This window comes from Neltuma alba, unplaced genomic scaffold (assembly GCF_004799145.2).
Source record: "Neltuma alba isolate B1F8T4 unplaced genomic scaffold, ASM479914v2 tig00013341_pilon, whole genome shotgun sequence".
Classification (NCBI taxonomy): domain Eukaryota; kingdom Viridiplantae; phylum Streptophyta; class Magnoliopsida; order Fabales; family Fabaceae; genus Neltuma; species Neltuma alba.
The window spans coordinates 85,632-108,893 of NW_021637611.1; the positions used below are offsets into that span (position 1 = coordinate 85,632).

Here is a 23,262-nt window from a genome sequence, read left to right on the forward strand (position 1 = left end):
TGGACCTCATAACATGGGGAGGTTGTGGGTGAAATTGGACCAGCGGAAGTAGAATGCCATGGAAGAGAGGACAGAGTTCTGCAGAAGTGGAAGAGGCATTTGGATATGAGGCGTTAGCGATGTGGTTCTGTCCTTTGAAACTGCTTCTTTCATTATCATTCCTTTTCAATTAATTACTCGTCTAACAATCTGACCCACCTTAGCTTCATCACGCACATACATATCCCTGGTCCCTTTACCCTCTGTTTTAATTCTCTACCCGTCAACCCATCACAGATCCTTATCACGCACAGCGGCTTTGGAACTCACCGCCTCACCCATTCAACATTCCTACCTGATTCTTCAGTGAACTTTGATTGCCACTGCCAGATCAACAATTTGAAGTTACCCATGTGATTTGATGACGCTCCTTTGTAGAAGTCTACTGGATTTTTCAAACCTTGCAACGCGGCTTCCCACTTCGAAATTCATTGGTACTTTCGGCGGTTATATTATAATCTAGAGAGGGGACCAAGAATTTAAAAAAAAAAAAAACAAAATAAATAGGCTAAACTACTCTTATATTTCCACCATTGTATATTCAAACCCGAAGCATTTTAATATTGTGGATTCAATGTTCTCATGACACTGCGTGAACTCTTGGAAAGATTTTTACTTTTTTAATGTACGGGAGGACGCTAGTTTGATTTAATTATTTACTCCATTGAGCCTCCTTGAATAGGAGTTAGGACTGAGGATAATCAATTTTAGAAGCTCAAAATGTGATTTTAAAACAAAATTATTCACATACCTTCGTAAATGCCTCCATAGTAAGATGTAAGCACACCTATTTAAAAATTAAGATTTATTTTTTTAAAAAAAATCAACTTAAAAAAAAAACTTATTACTAAATGCTTAAAATTACTTTTTCATGGGAATTAGTGAATTACTGAAAGTTCTCTTGAAAAAAAGATACACACATACATGAAGTTTGTCAAAATCAATATATACTTCGAATAAGCAGCTCTGAATCTTTTCACATGAGTAACATTAACCACAACTGTTATCCTTTTTTCTCAACGACCCTTCTTAAATTTCTTTCAAACGCAATTATTGTTCCAAATTTTCAAAAGAAAATAATGAAAAACAAATAAAAATGTAAAGTCAGTGGATCATATATAATACCATGTCCTACGATAAAATCAGATAGGATTATAAGTTCACTTTAAGGGGTGTTTGGGTAAGATCAAAATCATGATTTTAAAAGTATTTTTACGGTATATAAAGTAAACATGTGAAGGAGTTTGTCTCGATTTGTAAAAAAATACTCTTGAAAAGTGCTTATTGAGCTTCCCAAAAACTATTTCAGGATGGAATATTCAATAACCTCAATATGATGCAGCTAGCTGGAACGGGTAAGAAATCATAAAAGAGAGTAGGCCAGTAATTATGCTAATGTGAATCAAAACGGGAAGAGGGCCTTTAAAAGGAGGGCTCTCTATTTTCTGATAAAGTATGAGAGTTCATTTCCAAACGGCGAAAGCAACTAAGCATAGAGCACCAACACTAGTGATTAACTTGTCCCTCTTACCGTATAACACTTAAACTTTTTGGACCACAATTTTACCATCGAGTGCTTCTTACGTTTGTTACGAAGAATCTAAACTGAATTCCCTCTGCTACCAGCAGTTCTGCTGTCTGAGACTCTTCCAATGCATCTTTTGAGATTTTCTTTTTCTTTCTTTTCCCCCCTTAACTTTTCCTTCTGCAAAAGAAGGAAATAATTAAAAAGAAAAGATTAATAGTGTACCAGTCCTTGGATAGCAGCAGGCTGGGCCAAAGGGCGTTTGTAATTAATAATTACTGCCTGTGCTTTTCTTCAACTACCCATTCATCCCCAATACAAAGGGCAAGAGTCCTATTAATTAATAACTCGCACCTTCTCCTTTTTCGTTAGGGACAAAAGTGGTAGTCAGTTCTGTGTACATATATGCCATGGGAAGAAGTAAACAAGGGGTGAACAGGGTATAGGAAAAATGGGGAGGGCATATATTAATGGGGTGATTGTTTGTGTTTACACGAAATAGATATGTCTGTTTACTAAATGACTCGGTAAATTTTGATTTGTTTTATTTCGCTTTTTATCTGCCGACAAGAAAAAAAAACGAGGGACATAAAGGGAGCACTGAGACACGGGCTTGTGACTTGTGACACCAATTTTGGCTTTCTTTCTCTTCCTATCGTTTCTGCTGTCAAGGCGGCCATGGATGTGTGCCGGAATGTATCAGTTTCCGGTGAGTGCAAGCAAGAACAGGTTCTCTCCCCTTCTTGCTCAAAGCTTTCTTCCTTATCAACCAGCCTCGATGACCTCTTCTCTGCTCAGAACACGGTCAGTCGATATCTCCCCTGTTTTATGTTGGCTTCTTTCTTTCTTTCTGCCTCTGCCTCTGTTCTCCGTAAAATTCCATGGCCTAATGGTTCTTTTTGAGTTTTGTCATCCGGGTTTTTTCGCCGGGCTTTCCCTTTTTGGTTCGGTGATAGTTTTGAACCAGCAATAAAGGGGTTATTTTTATTGGTAGTTAAGTCATACTAAGTTTGTGACAGGCTTAAACTGTATCACTTGTGCTCTGTTTCTGCTGTTTGCTAGTTTATTACTAAATGTTCGCTTATATCTACACATGTACTGCTTTTCTGCGTCATGGTTCTTACTAAAGTAAGCATTTTTCTGTTATGCTGAATGAATATGTATATATATGAATGCAGGAGGTGGATGTCGGATTGGAGTGGCTGTCAGTGTTTGTGGAAGACTGCTTTTCCAGTCAAGCAAGCTGCCTCTTGGTACCTCCTGATGTTCATCAAGCTACAGCCACAACCTCCAAACCTTCAAAACCATTGCAGAGACCCCACCAGAATGAGTCTTCTCTACAAAATTTTGCGGTGCCCGGAAAGGCCAGAAGCAAAAGGAAGAGGCTTTCAGCCCCGAGAGCCAAAGACCCTTTAAGCGTCTGGTCACACCATTTAAACCCACAAAACGAAGCCATAAGCTCAGACCCTCCTCTCCTCAAACAGACGTACTGGTTAGCAGACAGTGAACTCATCGTCCCCGACAAGAAAGAAAAGGCAGAAGAAAGCAAAGAGGAGGAGGAAGAAGAAGAAGTAGAGGCGGAGAAGACGATGATGGTGAGGAAGGAGTCGTCGGAGAGTGAGGTCAGCAATGGGCAAAATCCAATGCCAAGGAGGTGCAGTCACTGCTTGGCACAGAGGACCCCACAATGGAGAGCAGGACCATTGGGTCCGAAAACACTATGCAATGCATGTGGGGTGAGGTACAAGTCTGGTAGGTTGTTGCCAGAGTATAGACCAGCCAAGAGTCCAACTTTTGTGAGCTACTTGCACTCCAATTCCCACAAGAAGGTCATGGAGATGAGGATGTCCCTTGTTTCTTCTTCTTCCTCCGTTCCCAGGGAGCACCAGTGATTACTCCATGTAAATCAAACTCAGCAAGTATAGGGCACAATATATATTCTAGAAACAGAGAGGTTACTGGGGGAATGGGGTGGTTGTTCAGCTGTTGGGTTAGACCTAGGATTACAGACTTCTATACATATTGATTAGTAGCATCCATTTTCAGATTTTCATTACATCTTTCTCCTCACAGCTATGTGCAATGCACTCTCAAATAGTATTTATTCTTATTCTCAGTACAAGGATGTCTTATCATGAGCTGGGATAGGTCCAACTTTGGTTCAAAGTTCAAACTCTCTCTCGTACGCCATTACTCATTACTTGCTGAGTGATTTTCCGATTCTGGGCATTTAAGTCTGCGCCTAAACTAAAGTAGGAGGGTAGAACCAGCGGGGCTTACCTGACATTGAAGAATATTTATGATGTCTGATAGCCTTGCGATTTTCTTATAGTTTTCCATTTTCCTCTTCAAAATATAGGGCCGTGGATTTTGATTTTGCTGGGTATCGTATGCTATGAATGCTGTCATTATAAGCAGAGCATGTGGGAGTGTGGGGCGTTATTTGAATTTGGCAGTTGGCATGCACTACCGCAGAGAAGATAAGATAATGCATTTCGATATGCAAGTGCACGTGACTTTCAAATTCTCAAGATGCAAAAATAAAAGAGAAAAACTTAAAAAGGCAGGTGAAATAATTCAAAAGAGACCCTCGTCCTTGTTTTCTTAAAAGTCCTTAATTACAGAGAGACTCTAGTCCTTGTTTGTTTCTGTCCCTCCTTGCCTTGTACGGCCCTTTTTCTTTTCTTTTCTTTTCTTTTTCTTTTTTATTTGTTTATTTTATTTTTTATTTTTAACCCAGAGTACTATACTATTTACTCGAAACTCTCGCTTTTCTGGGACAATGGCTTTCTGTTTTCTTTGACAGCATGCCTCCTCCTGAGTCCTCTGTTCTGAGTTCTGATCTAACAGGGGATGCGTCATGCATTTTCCAACTTTACATGTTCCCGATTTCTTTTTTTTTTAAAAAAAAAAATGAAAATCCCTCTGGGCAGCGAAATTGCAACTTTTATTTTCGGTGGTTGTATTTGCATAGTGTTGGCTAATGATCATGGCATAGAGAGGATGTGTGGAAAGTGAAAGTGTAAAATAAAGGAGAGGCAACAATTAGTGGCGATGAAATATCGAGAAGCCTGGCGACGATTATTTCGGCCCTGAACACACTGTGCTACAGATCGCTGCAAGTATGCAGCATCGATTCGTATCCCTTTTTTTACTCTCACTTTTTATCAGTATTTTTTGTTTATTTTGCCTGGGGGCTCAAAACGAAGAAACCTGTTTCAGCTCGACTTAAATTCATTAAAAACTCTAAAAACAGGGGATCTCATTTGATGCTATCCAAAGTCAAATGTCTTAGAATCATTATGCCCGCGGTTTATATAAGATTTTTGTTATTTATATTGTTTTTCACATTAGCATTTAACTCCGAATGTTGTTTTTGAAAAAAAAAAAAAAAGAATCTGATTAGAACGAAACAATAGATGCAATGATTTTAGGAATATGAAGTTTTGTCCAAGCTAATGAAGCATAATTAGAGGGGATTAAATAATGGGGAGGACGTCATGAAGGGGGCACGTGATTGGGCAAAAGGGGATTTATGAAATCAAAAAAATAATAACAAAAGGACAAATGAGTTGGAGACTGCGTTACGCGCAATTAGAATTTAAAATGATATCTGACTAGAAATGAAAATCCACCACTAATGTGAAAATTGAGAATTTGAAAATGTAGGAGCATGGTTAGTCAAAAGATGGAGAATCACTGATTATTAGGCTGTCTCTGTGGTGCCAAGAAAGTTGCAACTTTTGGGGCACAATTGAATTATATAATACTCCAACTGTAATTAAAAGAAGAAAAGAGGAACAATTATGATCATATATTTATGAAGGCGTGGGACAGAAATCAAATCACACCCATCCAAATCCAAGTGCTGGGGTTGAGTTGGCTGCATTATTCAGAGGAGAAAGCAACCTTTCAATTTCAATTTGAAAATCTGAGATGCTCAAATTTGAAGTTCCCTCCCTCCCACCAATTTTCCAGGCAATCACATGAAGAAGGGCACAGATTCTTGATTCCCAGAATAAAGGCAGCCACCCTGTATGTATTATGTGTACACTTGAAATTTATTTCAAATATTTCGGCATCTTTAACGTCAGTCATTACTTGTCAACAATTACACGTTTACGATATTTTGTTTCACGAAATTGAAAATATGCATGTAAAAACACACACAACTTTTTTTTGGGGGGGGGGTTGGGCCAAAATTTCATGGAATGGGCTTTAGTGTACACCTCGTTTTCTTAACCAATGCGAGCGGTGAGCTTTCATGGGAAAGAATGAGCGAATAATTGAAATGAAGAGAATTTTGGGCTTGCTTGAACTTTCCTCAGTCTCAGATGACAGAGATATCACCGTAACTATTATGTAGGGCTTCGTCATCATGTTGGATATTAGCTTAACTCATCATCAAGCCCAATAGAGCATACCAAATACGCCGGGTCAAGATACAAATCAGAATGTAGTTAAGACTGATAAGAAAATTTTTCTAGAAGAATCAAAATTCACGCTTTCTATATATGTCAGCCAAAATATGACTTAAAAAACATTTTTTTTTGAAGTTTCATCATGCTTTAAGAGTTCATCCAATAGTCCCATCCCATGATTCTTAGCTCCAATACATTCCTCTTCATTCACATGAGAAATTACTACAAGAAATGTCATCATAGGTCAACCACATCATTCACAAGGCCAAATTCAGAGGATCAGATCTGAAGTGACTTGAGAAATTTGGGCGAGAAAAAATCAAAAGGGTTGGCCGTAAATAAACAAGTTGGAAAGCATCAATTCTCACAGGATAGGAGTTCATCGACCGAAAGATTTTAAATTTGGAAACCTCTTATTAAGTGAATCCGCCAGACAAGAATCATTCAGACTATCTCAGCACAATAACTGATAAATATTCAAATAAATACCATCTTTGATGTATATACAAAAAAAATGTAAGTCTACAAAAATAGAATCACTGATAATGTGATGAAAACGCAAGCCACTAGAGAGGACCTCAAAGAAGAGGACGATGAAGGAGCAATCTGAATAATAAAATTGCAGCTGCCCTGTGAAAGATTCTGGTTAGTAAGTTTGGCCAGCCCTTGAAAATTGCAGGCCATGTCATCCTGATTCTGCACTTGATAATACATGTTAAATGCGTATGAGGCATTCCCATTAGCATCTAAATTGTTGCAAGAAGAACCATACCCAAGCGAAGTGCAGTCTCCATAGGTACAGGCATAATTTATATTGTCTGCAAGTTTGCTAAGATCTTTAGCGTCAGGATTAAACATGCACCATTGCTGAGGAAGATACTTCACATTCTGAGCACCTATAGGAAATTTGTTTTGACCCTGACCAGATAGATCCATAGGAAACTTGGGTTGCCCATCATACCTGAAAATCCCCCAGTGACGCTCAAAGTTTCCTGGAGCAACACTCTTGGCATCTTCATCAATTAGTCCAAACAGATAGACTTCTATATATCCAGGACGACGTGGCGTACCCCTATTGGCAGCAAGCCTAGGCAGAAGGCCATTGTAGAATCTTAAGGCATTACCTGCATTAGCATTCTTGTCTCCATCTGTAGGCCACCCTACCTCTCCTACCAAAACGGGCATATTCCCTAGCCCTACCGCAGTTAGAGCAGAAACCAATGTGTCAAAGTTAGCATCAAAAACGTTTGTGTATAGAATCCCATTGTCATTTATGGGATTGGTTACCCCATCAAAGAAGGCATAGTTGAAAGGGAAGTTATCATTCCCATAAAGGCTTAAGAAGGGGTAGATGTTAACTGTGAATGGTGCTCCATTCTTATTGAGGAACTGGACCATTTGTGTCATCAGACCATTTATGTCTGCCCTGAATCTTCCAGCAGATGGAACTGGGTTGTTTACTGGAGACTCGTAAACATCGGCATTTAAGGGCACGGTGGCCTTTACGATGTCTCCAAGGTTAGCCTCGTTTAGGGCATTTTGAATGTTCTGTAGGGCTGGCAAGGTGATGTTCAAGAATGAATTGTTGTAGGATTTCAAGAATGGCTCATTTCCTACTGCTACATACCTGTCAGAAATTTCACATCTATATTTAGAAAAATGAAGCTTTCAGCGCAACATTATCATAATCAAATCCAAAATAATAAATCAAATACTTCATACCAAAATAGAACTGAAACGATTGGCCCGATAAAAAAAAAGTATTAGTTGTGTTTCTGGAGGTTAAAATTCATGCCTTTTGCAGATTGTAGGCAAAGATATGATTTAAGAAGATTTCTTTTAATTACATCATGCGTTAAGAGCTCATCCAATGGTGCAACCCGACGATTCTCATTCCAAAGATGTTTCTGTTCAGGCACATAAAAAGTTACTACAAGAAGTCACTACGACCACGAACAAACAGAATACTAGTTTGTTCAATTCTGGGGTACGCCTAGCATATAATAGAGACTTGTTTGTGGAGTAAAGTAAAGATGCAGCATGGTCATGGTGGATGATGAAAGGAATTATGCTATCAGGAATGGCCTGACGTAATCTTGCTCTAGTTTTGTTTTTCTTATTAATGACGTATAGAGTTTTTATTTTTTTTAAAAAAAATTGGATACAGTATGGGTTTACTTTGTGTAAGAATTCCTCCACACTTTTCTTTGCCCTTCAACTTGTCGGCCAATAAGTCCTTTTTTTTTTTTTTAACCTTCTTCAGAGTGGGATTGCCGTCTTCTCCTGATAAAATTCTCAGGCCAATGGCATTTGACGACACAGACTTCTAAATTCTAATTCCATTAGGAAAAGTACAGGCTAAAATAGCAGGTAGTCGGACAAGATTCTTCCAGATTAGGTCAAGGATTTGGTATCCAATGCCCTCCAAATTTGAAAGATTGAACAACGACCGGATGCAGAACCCAGAATCAAGACGCGAAAAAGAAAAATTATAGCTGGTTTTAGACCCGATTTTCGATAAGTCATAACCACTGCAAAATTGCATGAGTTGAAATACCCCACATCTATAAATGCGATCAGAAATAGAAATAAGATTTCGGTATCGATATTGTTTACTTAAATAGAAAGCAGTAAAATGAATTAACTCACTTGATGTGGACGCCTCCTTTGAAGTTGTAACGTGTAACATTCTTACGAACCCACTGTTTGGCCCGATCATAGTTATTCATGGCAGCAAGCTGATTGTTGGGAATGGCGACCATGACTTCAATGTTAGTCCCAGCCAGAGCACTCATGGTGGACTCATCTGCATCGAACAATTTCACTTTCCGAATTCCATTGTCCTTCAGCATCTGAATCACCGTGTCTGGCGGCAATTTATGCGTTGCCTGAGTTCCCCAATTCACCCCAAGCCCTTCAACATACCAACTCATGATCCCCACCACCACAATCCACCTCAATATCCAAAATTTCCCCATTCTCCAGAATGTTCTTGCCAGATAGATGCCAACAATTTTTCCAGGACGAGATGACCAGGAAAAAAAAACAAGAGAAAAATAAGCGATTCTAGTATTGGCTTCTATAAACAAGCGACGAGTGAGAAAAAATGATCACAGAGATGATTAAGAATCAATATAGAAGTTCAGTTCTTTAACCAATCACTGATAGAAAGATACATGACCCAACAGAAACCGGGGACGAGAAACAGAGGGGCAGAGTGACTTGGATAAAAAAGAAACAGTCGGGCAAGCAAGAGCTTGTTCTTCTTTATGGGAAGAGGAGACGGGGGGGGGGGGGGGGGAGGAGAGAGAGAGAGTGAGTGAGTGAAGGCAGAAGGAGGGAGAGAAATGAAAATCAGAAGAATCAAGAAACTTGCGAAGGGGAAGATGAAGAATGAAGATAGAGATTGTGAAAATTCTTCAGGGGGCAAGGACAAATACCCCCATGAGCAAATGACGAATGGAGGCCCAGTGTTATTTTTATTTTGAATTGAATCAATGGGATGGAGGGACCCAAATCGAATCGAGGATCACTCAAGGTAAGCGCAACGGCTACAATTAAACATGGTTTTGCGTTTGAGGAGCTTGTGAAGAAGCAGTACGGGAGGTCAAAATTTTTATTTTTTTAAAAAGGGAATGAACCTGAAAAAAAAAAACAGAGAGAGAGAGAACTAAGCATGGAAGTTGGTGCAGGGGCCGCGGATTTCTGAGTGGGAAAGTAGCTTTAGGTCGATTCTGTTTTGATTAGTTCGAGAAAAAGGACTCCGGCCAGTTTGTCATTTACTGGGTTGCGAAGTGAACGATGATCTTGGGTGATTCAGGGCAAAAAAGAAAAAAAGAAAAAGAAAAAGAAAGATGATCTTGGTGATTACTGTATTATGGAGTACTGGTTAATTAATTAATTAATTAATTTAATTATTATCATATTGAAGTGGATGGTAACGTGGCGCGTTTGGATCTATCTGACCGAAGGCGAACGTTAATCAATGCAAAAGGGGGCATCATTTGACTTGTTTCTGAGAGATGTTTCGTTTAAATTAAGCCTGCAACTCTTTTGGGGGTCACTGGCCGGTGACCCCATCTGCTGGACTCGCGCGATGCTATGATAATAAACACTTGGTGGGCATTATCAAAAGATGCTGCCTTTGTATCTAAATTGATTTAGTTTTTTAACATACCAAACGACATAAAAGATAATATATTTTTATTTTTAGTTTTTTTGAGATTTTTATGTTATACTACTTCCGGTCCTAATTATAAGAGCTAGTTGACTAATTTGAAGAGATTAAAAAAAAAGTTAATTAGTTATTTGTTATAAATAGATGTTGTCTTTCCTAAAATATCTTTGCTAATCAAGTATATTGGCTAGAACTACCATTACTAAAAAGACTACCTTAGAAAAAATACATAAATATAGGAGACAAAATGAATTGAGATCTTATATTTAATATTAAAATAAAAATAAAATAAGATCTTATATTAAGTACAAGAGGTAGTATAACATTTTGTATCCTGAGCGACATGTAAATATGGAGTTGGGGGTACCAACATGGACGGCGGTGGATTTGCAACCACAAGGCAGAGAAGCATGTGCTTGTCTGTCCAATGCCCACTTCTCACTTTCCAATAACTTCACTTGTGTTCTTCCTAACAAAGCTGTGTCTAAATTTAAGAGGGAACCGCAATACTCTCAGCTACCAAAAAACAAAAACGTTTTCTTTCCATTGTTTTAGAACGTATTGATTTTTTATTATGTTTTTATAAATGTTCCTTCATTTTTTAATGGACTCTTTTTTTTTTTTTTTACTGAAAAGCATAAGTTTAGTTGCTCCATGCACATTTTATCAGCTCTGAATCGGCAATCCACAACACGTTCAGAGCATAAAATATGAGCTTCATCTGATTTGCCGGTTGAAATTGAAAAAAAGTATGAGAGATCTTGATCGCTGGAATTTGTTTCCTGGTGTTTTTGGCTCTAAGAAGAAGAATAAATGGAGGGTTTTGTCCAGTCCCCTTTATAATGTTTTTGTAATTAACAGCCTGTTTGTAAGAAAGAAAATTAATATGGATACTAGGAACTGAGTAGCCGAGATGCTTTGAAGATAATAAAAGCTGAGAACTACATTTTTATATAAGAAGGGCATGTGGGATCGAATCCAAGTCATGCATCCTTCCACAAGGTTTTAATAAATGACTATCGGCTTGCCTTGTCCACAAGAATATGATCATTTAAAAAAATGATTTCACTTTTCTAATTTTTATATGTTGAAATTGATCGGAATGAGCCTTTCAACTAAACTTTAAAAAATATATATTTGATTTGATTTTTTTCCCTTTTATTATAAACCCTTTGCAGTTTTCACTCGTGGACAATCTTCCCAACGACAACGTGTTGTAATTATTTATTTACTTTTATTATTTCAACTACAGAGGGTAGGATGATAATATGTATTTGGGTGGGCAATCAACCTCTGACTTTGAAGAGAGTGGTGAATTTAACTTTCACTGATGCATCGATCAAGCACTGAGAAAGGCAATCATTGAGATGAAAGACTGGTAATTTATTTGAGCCTCTGCTTTCAAAGAGGTAATGAGAAGGCCTCAAAACATGAAGATAAGATTTTCTGTAGCACCTAGCCCTGCATTTCAATTTCAACCAAGAAAAGTAGCTGATCAATCTCCAAACAAGAATCATATTATTGGGGAATTCGGTGGCCGCTATAGCAGCGGACCCACACCACACGGCTGAGCCTCATAAAATAATTGGACCAAAAAAATAAATAAGCCACAGCGTGAAATTTGCAATCCGTTTGTACACATCCACCACATCATTTGGCCCTCCTTGGTTATTAAGCTTCATATGAAAACAACAATGGGGACCCGCGAATTTTCAATGAAGAGGGGTCCAACTTTTCGTGTATCAAAAGAACACTGCCAACGACACCAACCGTCGCCGGTGAAAAATACCGAACACATGTTAAGCTTTAATCATTCGCTATCAACATCACTTGGTTTGAAATCAAGGAGGCATGCGCCAGAACACGAAAGCAGGAGAATCAACGAGGTTAAAGGGAGTGCGACAATGAATGAATCTTCACATACGTTTTGAGAGGGAAAAGCATCATAATCTAACACGCAATCGATAAAAAAAAATTCGCTAAACAGAATGCTTATGCAGTTACAGACATAACCTAAGTTTAGTCTCCCCAGAGCACAGCCACTACATCCGGGCGACGGGATTTCTCACAATCACGACCGACAAGGAAGATCAGATGACTTGGGTAACATTTAGTACGGAAAAAAGTATTTTCATAAAAAAATACACTTTCTTTATAAAAAAAAAAAATGGAATAGGTGAACGATCCATTTCCAATGCCTTTTTCTGTTCCAAATGTATCAAGACTGTGTTGCTCTGACCCGAAAAAGCTGACCTGATGTCTTTTAAAAGCACTTCGCAAACCCATCAATAACTGAGACCCTACAATACACGATATCTTGTCCCAGCATGTACTTTCTGATAGCAGATACCTCTCATTTAATTAGTTCACTTATTCCTTGGTTTTGGCGCCACCTCATCCCATTCTTGATAACTTACTGACACCCGGATCTGGATGTCGTTGATTAATGTAAGAAAAATGTTCGGAGACATGTACAACGATCAACTTTTTTTTCCCTTCATATATTGTTTATTTTGAATCAGGCGATACTGGTTCATCTGATAAACAATACTTGACAGCGAAAACAAGACACCAAAGGCATCCATCGTCTACAAATCTTCTATACACTAAGCTCGTCTTCAAGATAATTATACTCAAAAGTGAACTCGGTCTTGATTCTTTGACACCTGAACAACGACAAAGTGCAGATAAGTTGTGAGAACAGTGGCACAGTTTACATTCATGGACTGGACAAGAGAAGCAAAATCTCAATCCAAACGGTCAGATTCTTTCACGGCCCAGATATGTTTCCGGACTAGTGAGTCGTGCATAACCAAAAAAAGGGCAATAACTGCCTCAGTATCCAAAGAATGGGAAAAAATCAATGATATGAAATGAATGAACCCCATGGGTAAAGAACAACAGAGCCGAGTGCTTATCATGATACAGAACATAGTCACAAGATATCATGAACCAAGCCAACAATTCAACAGATCAAATATCAGATTTTAATCCGCCCAAAAAAAATAGCCCCCAGACATGAACTGATCAACCGATAAGAATAATAGAGAATATGAAGTTGACGTGATACTGTACTAATATTCTCCTGCAGGAACTGGACAAGCTAACATCATAGTCACTATAACAGGTTTACAGTGAAAGAATAAAACCAATTTTCCCCCTTCTTTTCGGCCAAAAGAAAATTTCAGGCTCTTTGAACATTAGTCCTTTGAAGGTAGTTATCATAGCCTTGCAGGCCAGGCTTTACTACATCTCACCGTGAAGAACTTCTAATTTTATGCCGAAGGCAACATGATACTCAATTATTGAAAATTTTCCTAAATCTAAGAATATGTTAATATCAGAAATTTGACTCATAATAAATTATCAAAACACTAGTTAAACTTAAAAAGTCGGACATAGTGGTCAACATCAGTGCACACATATATATATGCGATAATCATGAATGTAAACTAAGCGATAAAAAAAAAAAGTTGATTAAGCATACCATCCATGTTGCAGGTCATCATTTGCGATATGAAAATCGAAGTATACATATGTTCCCTGCTCAAATTCATCTGTAGCGACTTTTGGCTCTTCATGTCTCTGAAACCATGTGTTATATTTTCTGTGATATCTCCAAGACTGCTTCTTTAGTTCTTTCGCAGCCAAATATTGTTGATAAGTGTTCTGCAAAAGGTAACAAATATAATTTTAACCTCACAGGATTGAGTGAAGTAAAAGCGCTCATGCCACAGAAAGTTCCAAGTACCTGTTGATAATAAAATGCAAAGAACAGGGTGTCAGTGCCATATGGTTCAAGACCTACTCTCTCCCAAAAGGCTGGATTACTGACAATGGGGGCTTGTACTTGAGGATAACTTGGAGGTGTTATTGCTGGGTGCTTCTGCAGAAAAAGATAAGTAACATTCATCATGTGACCATATCATAAATCTATACAACATGTGGAAGAATATAAATAAAGATCATACAGGAGTATAAATCCTTGGACGTTCTGAGTCTTTAGGTTGTGGAAGTTTGTAGTAAGCTGCCTCAAGCATCTGCATATTAAGTACATGGTCACGCCCTCCACCAGAATTGACATTTGTTCCGCTAAGACTATCACCAATGGCTCCAAAATCGGCAACACTTCTTCTTCCAATAACACCAAGGTTACCAGAAGGTTGATTGGGTTGTAAAGGTTGGCCAGGAGAGAAATCAGTATCTCTGGAGCCCTGAGCAGGCTCGGTAAGAGAACCAGACACTCCTGCCTGCTGCATAAAAGAAATATTGCCAACTCAAATCAACATTCTTTTTAATTTAATAGATCATTTATATAAATATAAACTTCTGAGTTCTCTCAATCATGTGTAGACAAGAACAAAATAGATTTTTTTAACTTGCATGCAAAGTAGGACTAAGTCGAAGTTCAACATGAACCGCACTACAACTAATATTCAGTGGGTCATATGCCTTGCGTCTTCCAACAAAACAGCGTAAAAAAAGAACACATGCTAGCAAGTTTCAACATGGACCCTTACTTAACTTCAACAGTCATCACATATTTCTAAATTACAGTATGCTACCCTGGCAGGTATGCCATGGATCAGGATTGCAACTGAAGTCTAGCTCATTTCTATGTACGATGGTGTGCCCAATCCAAAGGCTAACCTAGCCAATCAACAGTCCACCTAGAGCTTGAAAACCAGTAGTTATTAAATACCAAATCTGATGCACTGCTAGCATTGCTCTGTAACAAGGCAAAAAATATATATATATATATATATATTGCAGGAAGAATGAATAGCAAGAACATTCACAAACTGCATATAATTGAATAAAATAACAAGCCTAGAAGAGTTTGTCAACTTACAGGAGAATCTACAGCATATGTGGATTTTAAATCCTCTTCATTTAGAAGATTCTTGCCAAGCCCATTACTGGCAGTAGATTCAGACACTGAATCATCAGGAGTACTCTGTTGTTGCTGATGTTCTTCAGCTTTAGAATTGCCATCTGCAAAATCCAATATATTATGCAAATTAGAATCCTAGACAATTAGTAATGCCAGGTCCAGCCAGAACATTATGCAAATTACATTTACTGCTCTACTAGTATGCTTTTATTCTCCTTGACTACGTAGACTAAAATGACCCCAAAAAAAAAAAAACTAAACAGAATTATATTGACACTAAACAATGCAAAATTAATACAATTGCCTTCTATATTGATATCAAAACAGGATTGGGAAGAGAAAAAAAAACCTTAGCTGTAAGAATTAGGCAGGGTGATCAAGAATATCCAGGAGATAACCATACTACAATAAGTACTCTCTCATTCCCAAGAGAAAAAGAGAAAAAATATTGAAATGACAGAAAAATAAGGAGATACTGATCCATCTTCAGAGTGGGCGGAAAATTCAAGAAGTCAAGATAACATTGATCATGGCGAACATACCAGAATCTTGAGAAACACTTGATATCATTGGCTGTTGGCTAGATGGAGAAAGGATAGAATTGGATGGCTGCTGTAACGAGGTGGATGAAATGCCACTGAGCCCTGATGCCTGGACTCCAAAGCAGATCAGAATGAGAAGAAACAGATGAGCTTTAAGAGTGAAAGTGGACATTTAGTAGCACATATGGCAAACCACAATTTTCGTGCATGAATTGATATCTTACTCCAAGCAAACAGGATTCTTAGCTCATTTCTTTTCCCTTTTTGAAATGGGGAACTTGGAAGTAGGGGCCTCTACCTAAATCTCCAACCACCCCAAAAACCTAAAGCTAAGTGCAGATTACTAATGCATTAGAATAACCCAAACCATAGAGGGGTAAATTATCCAATCTATAGATAAAAAGTAATTAATAAAATCAGAACAATATTCCATTTCCCACAGAAACAAGGACAAAAGTTTGATATGGCCAGTTGGGATAAAATCCAGGTCCATAATGTTTTTATAGTGAAGGAAAAACTTGGTTCCATGATCAAACAATTAAAGAGAGATGAAGATCGAAAAATACAACAGTTAGCTTGAAAAGACATGGTATGGAGCGGCACAAAAGTATAAGATGATGCAGGGTGGGCTTTACTCCTATATTGAAAGCAAAATAACTAATAAAGAGAACAGTGGCCAAACTTAAGGTGCAACAAAGGTACCTGCTGCAAGAGAGGATTTTGCTGCTGAGCAGAAAACTGCTTATGACTTCCACCAGCGAGAGAAGGCATACCAAGAAGGGTACTATGACCTTGTTGCTGCACTTGCTGAAACTTCTGCAGAAACTTTTCTCTCTGATCAGGTGCTATTTCAGTTCTTCCACGAAGCTGCCCCTAAAAATGAAATCAAATTTGCGTCTTCAACCACATAGCTTAAACATACAGAACAAGAAACTACGCAAGATGTTCCAATTACAGTGATCTAATTCAATTACTTTTCATTTCACAGACATTTCAATGTATATCTATGCATGTAATTGCACATAATTTAACCCAACAATCAACATCCGAAGAAAAAGAAAAAGTAAATACATATATATAGCAAAATAACTTGGAAGCAATATGGATGTCAATGAACAAATAGATTTATAAACCAGTAATAAAAAAAAAAAGCATGATAGTTTACTTAATTTGTCAGATGCAATCAGCCAACAATTCAAATTGTATTCTGCATCTCTGAATGACATGAATACCGAACAGAAAAATAAAAAAGATAAAAATATCACCGTCTCATTTTGGTTCTGGAAAGGACTTCCGGGCCTCCACTGCATACCAGGAACACCAGAAGGGGAAAAAACTCTCCCAGATACAGCTGCAGCCTCATTAACACTATTAGGGTCAACTGAACCAGTTCCATCATTAGCCTTCACAGCCTGAGGCAACATCATTCTATTGCTTAGGGGTGACAGAAGAGGCTGCCCAATCCCGCTACTTCCAAGCCTGTCATCAGCTCCCAATAAGTTTCTCTTCGTTATTTCAGAGGCTGAAGGGACTGAACCAAGAGCCCCATTGCTGGACACAATGTTGCTGGAAGCAAGAGGGATGCCAGATGTCACTTGATTTGGTAGGCTGTTTCTACTTATGCCTCTTGCATGCGCAGCATCAGAAAGCGATGGAGATGCTCTCCGGCCAGGGAAGCCATTAACCTCATCTTCTTTCACAGAGGTAGACTGATTTACAGATGTAGAATTAGGAACACTAGTATTCTCCAGAGCAGTCCGAACAGAACTTGAACTGGGGAGGACCGATGCTGCAGCAGTCACACCAGCCAAGTTCTGAGATGAAACATTCAAAGAGACAGGAGTAGAATGGTTTCCAGCTGGTGTTGACACAGCAGAACTGATACCACTACTTTTGGGAGGTGGCGTTCTGACAACAGTATCAGAATTGCTATCTTGGGAAGCAGCGTCATCAGCCTGTTCCTGGATAGAATCATTCTAGTCATGATTCGATATAATACTTGGCTAGAAAAAATAAATGAGTGTCCTTTTCTACTTAAGCAAAACCTAACAAGGACGTAGGTCTCTCTCTCTCTCTCTCTCTACTTATACAGATAATCAAGTAACTTAGAGAGACGTGCTCAGAGGATCTATAATCATGACTCGTCCTCCACTGTCATTCTAACAAGGAGGTAAGGTACCATAGATCAATATGTCAACACGGAACAAGAACAAAGCATCAAGACAAAACCAACTGAATTCAAGCAGAAAGCAAACCAGACATCATATCTTTATAGCTGCAAAAAGTTTCAAATTAGAACAAAACATAGAGAAGCTCAAACATATGGCAGGCAGCAAAATGCATAATCACATAGGACGATCTCATATATTTGTTAGAGATCCTAGTCACAAAACCTTTTCTCTTTTCTTCTCCTTGACTAGGCCAATACTTGAGAGAACAGTTAGACAAATATTGAAAGAGAAACCTGAAGCAATAAAATAACTGAAAACAAATTATTTGAAGTGTCAGAAACCAATAACTTCCGTCTTCAAGTTGAACCATGTTTACGATGGAAACATTGGATAATACCAAACTGTTCTGCATATGACAGAAGAAAAAGGTCCCTTTCATGCAACTATTATCAGTAAAATAAATGCAGAACAAACAGAGAATCACAATGAACTATAATTCGTGACTAACAAGGGCAAACTCATTTAACTACCACTCAACAGATTTCCCAACTATTTGGATTCAAATGCAAAAATGCTTACCCAAAAGTAATCAGAAACTGCCCAATGCATTATCTAACCACGACGTCAATAGTGGAATGAAACTAAACCCATTTATAAAATGAAATATCGGAGACAGAGGAGAATCAAGGCCACGGAAGAAGAAAAATGGGGGAGAAGAGCCTAAGCGTAACATACGATTCATGAAACAATATATCATCAAATGGCTTCAATTTTCAAATATGCTGACTTAATAAATTTCATGTCATTGATAGAAGAAACACATACAGATGTTTGCGAAGCCGATCCAGCTACAGACGTCTTCAAGCTAAGACCAAGTGCACCCTGCCAAAATACAGCATAAATTCATATTTTTGTATATTGGCAGAAAATATGAATTTCAACATTTAAAAAGGGGTCTAGGATGTTAATAGCCAACATAAACATGCACTAAATGTATTTTGACAAGACACCTATCACCATAAGAAAATCTAATATCCAAAAAAAATGCATGAGCAATTTTGATTGGGTAAGCAAATACCTTAGCAACACCAGGCGGACCAATTGTGACAAGATCTTCGAGAGACTCCACCTTGTCTAAAGGTAATGAACTATATAGATCATCGACATCATTGAATTCATCAAAGTCCTCCTGCGTACAAATAAGAAAGTTAAGAGGAACAGGAAAAATAAGCAGAAAGACATAAAGTTTGCATAGTATTATGCTTTAGTACGCAAAACTCTGTTCAGGAGAAAGCATGAAAAATATCTTGAATTTATCATGCAGATATAATAATGAGTTCAAATTTTAAAAAACAAACCTGATTACGCTCCACATAGTCTTCCAAGAAATCTTTGACATCATTAACTTGCTCAGGACTTAATTCATCGTTGTCTAGCAGCCTCAACAGTAACTCACATTTCTTTATATGAGCCTTGTGTCGGGTAATTGACATTTCTAGATGCGTCTGGAAAACAAACGTAACATGTGAGCAGCCAGAGAAAGGTAAACCATCTGTCCCACAAAATGAACGTCCTATGTTTACTTCATAATCATACCAATCTAGGTGGTCTGCTTTTCCCCTTTTTGACAGAAAGCCCTTCAAGCTCAGCTTCAAAGTTATCAATTTGAGACTCTAACTCTCCGACCTACTCATGTTTTAAAAGGTGTTAATTAATTCTTCCAAATAATGATGCATATAACAATAAACATTTGTTTGCTTAAATTATATTAATATGAACTGCTTGACAATGCATCATTACAAGATGCCGCAACAAGAATCACAAGAGAAATAAGCACCAGATTTGACTGCACAGTAATTACTGGAGAAACAAATCTAAGAAACCAGCTTAGAGATTGCAGTTGGTTAAATGATCTCGGGACAAGTTTTAGTATGTTGCAATAACCAAGGGATACAGCAAAGCTGACCATTGCAACAGCCAACACTATAGAACTATAGAGTAATGTGAACAAATTACTAATGCAACGAAATATTCACTATACTTTGAGCAAAATATAAAAGGGCTGAATTTTGTGTAAAGAAATCGCATACCACATTATTCAACCAATCCCTTGTCTCTGACTTAGCCTTCTCCTTCGGATCCTACAAATAAAAACCCAGCAACTACATTAGCACAGGACAGCGCATTTTTCAGCCCAAATACCACATAAATAGACCAAGGCACAACAACCAAAACAAGGAAACACTCTTAAATATAATTTTAGAGAGAGGGTGTCCCAGGGTTAAAGGCTCACAGTTTTAGGCTGCTGGCCCAAGCCTTCTTTGGAGAACGCTTTGGTCTTAGTTTCCTTTTCACAGATCTTAAATCTTTCCATTTCACGCTCAATGAGCTTGCGAGCATCCACCAGAGCCTGCTCATAAGAGGCACTAACCTATGTCAACATATATCAAAAGAAAAAATGTTAAATTCAAAACCAACGAGTTGAATTGAATATTAAAATCCCAAGCAAAGTTTCAGAAACTCATATTGAAGTTACCTCCAAGCACAACACAAAAAGAATCTGAGATATGCAACAGATGGGAAATTGGACAGCAACACTTAATCAAGGGAATACTTAATGGTAATACTTGGCTTTGTGACAAAATACAATGCAATGAAAGATTCCTAAACATTCTGCTAACACAATAAAAGATGTGTTCCACATTACCACAACATACAGGTATCAAACACATCTTTAATTGAAAGACATTTATACATAACTAGAACGTCGCCCCGTGCTTTTGCAAATGAGTTTGAAGTAAGACGCATTATAGAAATATAGATTCTCAAAGCTAACTGCCATAAGACTAACATCTCATTTCAAAAGTCAACTTCTGCAAACAATAGATATTGTAGGCCAACTAAATGATGAGGTAAGTAGTAGTGTAGACTGATGTGCTTCTAAAACCTACAATGTCCCAAATATTATAATCAATTAGGAATCGTTACAATTAAAAGCAAAATAAAAGCATAGCAGAAATCTACAATTTCCAGTTTTTGGCTAGAAACAGGCGTGAGATTATTACTAGTGTATTCCCAAGAAAATTCAACATGCATTATGCTAAGAGACGGCACGAGCTTGTGAAGTTGTGATAAGGGGGAAACTCGAAGACACAAAAGGCACTTGAATAGACCTTCTTGTCCTTGATCTCGCTAGACTGTATCCAAGTCTTAATTTGGTCTCTGTATCTCTGGAGCTTCTTAATCTCCTTCTTCAGGTCTGCCTCAAATTTCTCCTTCTGGTTAGCATTGTCCGTATCATAAACCTGAAGGAACAAACAAAATTAAAACCAACCATTTGTCGAGTCATTCAATTGGACAAGGTTGATGTACAATCCAAATCCCAAAAAAGCAGCCAAGTAAACTAGAAAGAAGGATAGTAACTAAGAACCTTGTTCCAGATACTATCGAAGACTTCAACACCTTCTTGGACCTTTTTAAGAACGCGATCTATCTCGCCCTGAAGCTTTCGACTTGCGCCCATTCTGCTAACTCAATCCAACGAAAATGTTGTCCGTAATCTAATCATGCAATCGCGAAATGCACAACGATCAATTGCGGTCGTAGTCTTCTAGGGTTTCACTTACACTGAACTTTTTCAACTTCTCGGGGAAGAGTTAATACGATCAGGAAAGAACGTGGCGATAAAACGACGATTATTTGGTGTGTGTGTGTGTGTGTTTTTTTTTTTTTGGTTTTGAATGAGTTATGTGTTTTTTTGTCCCGGCAGTTACTTATATAATTTTTTTCTTCTTTTTTTCTCTGTTAATGCAGTAAAGATGACAATTTCTCAAACCTGTCCTTTATAATGATTGGACGTTCAGCGTAATTCGACAGTAATAATTATTTTAAAATTTAATGAGGTAAATTGTTTATATAAAGTTTTAATAATATTTTAATACTATTTGATTTTGGGAAATAAGTAAGCAACCGAATTAAAAAAAATCAATGAAACATCTTGTTTAAAAATTTTAATAACTAAAAAAACCAGATTCAAGTATTTATACTTTCTCTGTGTGAAATACTATAAAATAATAGTACTTTTAGTACTACCTCTAATTTTTAACTTTTAACTTTTATTTTGGTTCTAAATATAAAACCCAATTCACTTTTTCTCTTATATTTATATATTTTTTTTAAGATAGTCCTTTTAATAATGAGTAGTTTTAATAATACACTTGATTAGTAAGGATATTTAGGAAGGACAAATCTATCTATTACAAATAACTAACTTGATTTATTTTCTTAATTTTCTCAAATTAGTCAACTAGCTTTTATAATTAGATCGGAAGTAGTATATGAAAACATATCAGTTTTAAACGGGAATTTTTTTAGCAATTTTCCCTTAATCGACTGTTCCTTTCTTTTTTTTTTTTTAAATTTTGCATTAACTTACAGATTGTAGATGGACTGGGCAAGCCTCTAAGAATGCAATCGGAAACTCTCCTCTTCTCTCTTTTTTTCCCCATAACTATTGGATTGACATATTTCAACAGTTAAGATTTTAATTTTTTATAAACTATTTATAAAAATTTTAAAAATATTTAGTGTATTTGTAAACCATTAGAATAAAGTTTGTAATTTATTATTTATTTATTTTTATAATTTAATATTTTAATAAGAATTTTAAAAAGTTTTAAATCTCAGCTATTGAAATATTAATCCAATAATTAGAAAGAAGAGGAGGAAAGAAGACAGGTTTCGAACCGCTGAGGATGGCGGGCCAATGCTCTTTTGTGACATGTTCATAGTTTTTAAGCCTTGTCCTTTGACAAATGTCCATTTTCTCAATCTGCTGTGCATTCCTTTGTGAGCATTTTCTTTTCCTGTGCTTGATTGAGATTAACTTCTTTGTATTAAAAAAAAAAAAACTTCTCCATTAATTTATCAGACAATAGCTGAGATGATCAGAATTTGCTCAATCAATATATAATCTCTTGGTAACATATACTTCCTAAAAAAGACTGCAGGCTTTTAATTTTTTAAGGATTTTTTTAAAAGTTGAAGAGAATAAATCGTTGAAAGATAATTCGCTAATTCCTGGCATTCTGACACGATCATATATTGTGAGCTGGTTCTAAAAGCAAAATGAAGTTAATAGCAAGACTTTTAATTTTAGAAAACTGAAAAATAAGGATGAATCAGAATCTGGGGCGCCAAGCACTCAAGTAGAAATGTAGAATGTCCTAATTAACTTTTTTTTGTTTTTTAGTCGGGGCAAAGCAGTAATTAACTTTAGACAACTCCAAATACAGACAGATCCATAAAGCTGTGATGGATAATCAGGTGGGTAAGCCGGCAAAATCATAAAAGTGAAATTTAATTTAGCCAAAAAGAGAAGCAGGCTGCAAATTTACCATCCAATGTAATAGAGTGAAAAAAAAAAATGATTGGTAGAAACTCTAATCTAAAACTATCATTAACTAAAAAAAACAGGTTATTATAAATTAAAAC

The 23,262-nt window shown here is 37.2% G+C and overlaps 3 protein-coding genes across 7 annotated transcripts; 1 reads left to right on the plus strand and 2 right to left on the minus strand.

Annotated features, from left to right (window-relative positions):
• Positions 1-2,090: 2,090 nt before the first annotated feature.
• Positions 2,091-3,737, plus strand: LOC114736493 (GATA transcription factor 9-like). Its single transcript, XM_028924337.1, has 2 exons — positions 2,091-2,368; positions 2,743-3,737. Exons 1-2 carry the CDS (start codon positions 2,243-2,245, stop codon positions 3,454-3,456), a joined length of 840 nt encoding a protein of 279 aa, XP_028780170.1. The 5' UTR covers positions 2,091-2,242; the 3' UTR covers positions 3,457-3,737.
• A 2,626-nt stretch (positions 3,738-6,363) lies between these two features.
• Positions 6,364-9,620, minus strand: LOC114736492 (glucan endo-1,3-beta-glucosidase 8). The gene is made up of 2 exons (XM_028924336.1): positions 8,635-9,620; positions 6,364-7,612 (listed from the first exon to the last, which is right to left on the minus strand). Exons 1-2 carry the CDS (start codon positions 8,961-8,963, stop codon positions 6,508-6,510), a joined length of 1,434 nt encoding a protein of 477 aa, XP_028780169.1. The 5' UTR covers positions 8,964-9,620; the 3' UTR covers positions 6,364-6,507.
• A 2,488-nt stretch (positions 9,621-12,108) lies between these two features.
• LOC114736497 (CCR4-NOT transcription complex subunit 3) lies at positions 12,109-21,436 on the minus strand. 5 transcript variants are annotated; one of them, XM_028924344.1, is made up of 16 exons: positions 21,200-21,436; positions 20,943-21,074; positions 20,063-20,179; positions 19,860-19,910; positions 19,366-19,455; positions 19,128-19,274; positions 18,848-18,958; positions 18,595-18,651; positions 16,864-17,559; positions 16,301-16,471; positions 15,599-15,707; positions 15,015-15,157; positions 14,134-14,415; positions 13,914-14,048; positions 13,650-13,831; positions 12,109-12,828 (listed from the first exon to the last, which is right to left on the minus strand). In XM_028924344.1, the coding sequence occupies exons 1-16, from the start codon at positions 21,290-21,292 to the stop codon at positions 12,762-12,764; spliced, it is 2,583 nt and encodes an 860-aa protein (XP_028780177.1). In that variant the 5' UTR covers positions 21,293-21,436; the 3' UTR covers positions 12,109-12,761. The 5 variants fall into 5 exon arrangements, with proteins under 5 accessions (XP_028780177.1, XP_028780175.1, XP_028780176.1 ...); XM_028924342.1 differs by having other exon boundaries at positions 16,864-17,553; positions 20,063-20,200; XM_028924343.1 differs by having other exon boundaries at positions 16,301-16,465; positions 20,063-20,200.
• Between the last annotated feature and the right edge of the window lie 1,826 nt (positions 21,437-23,262).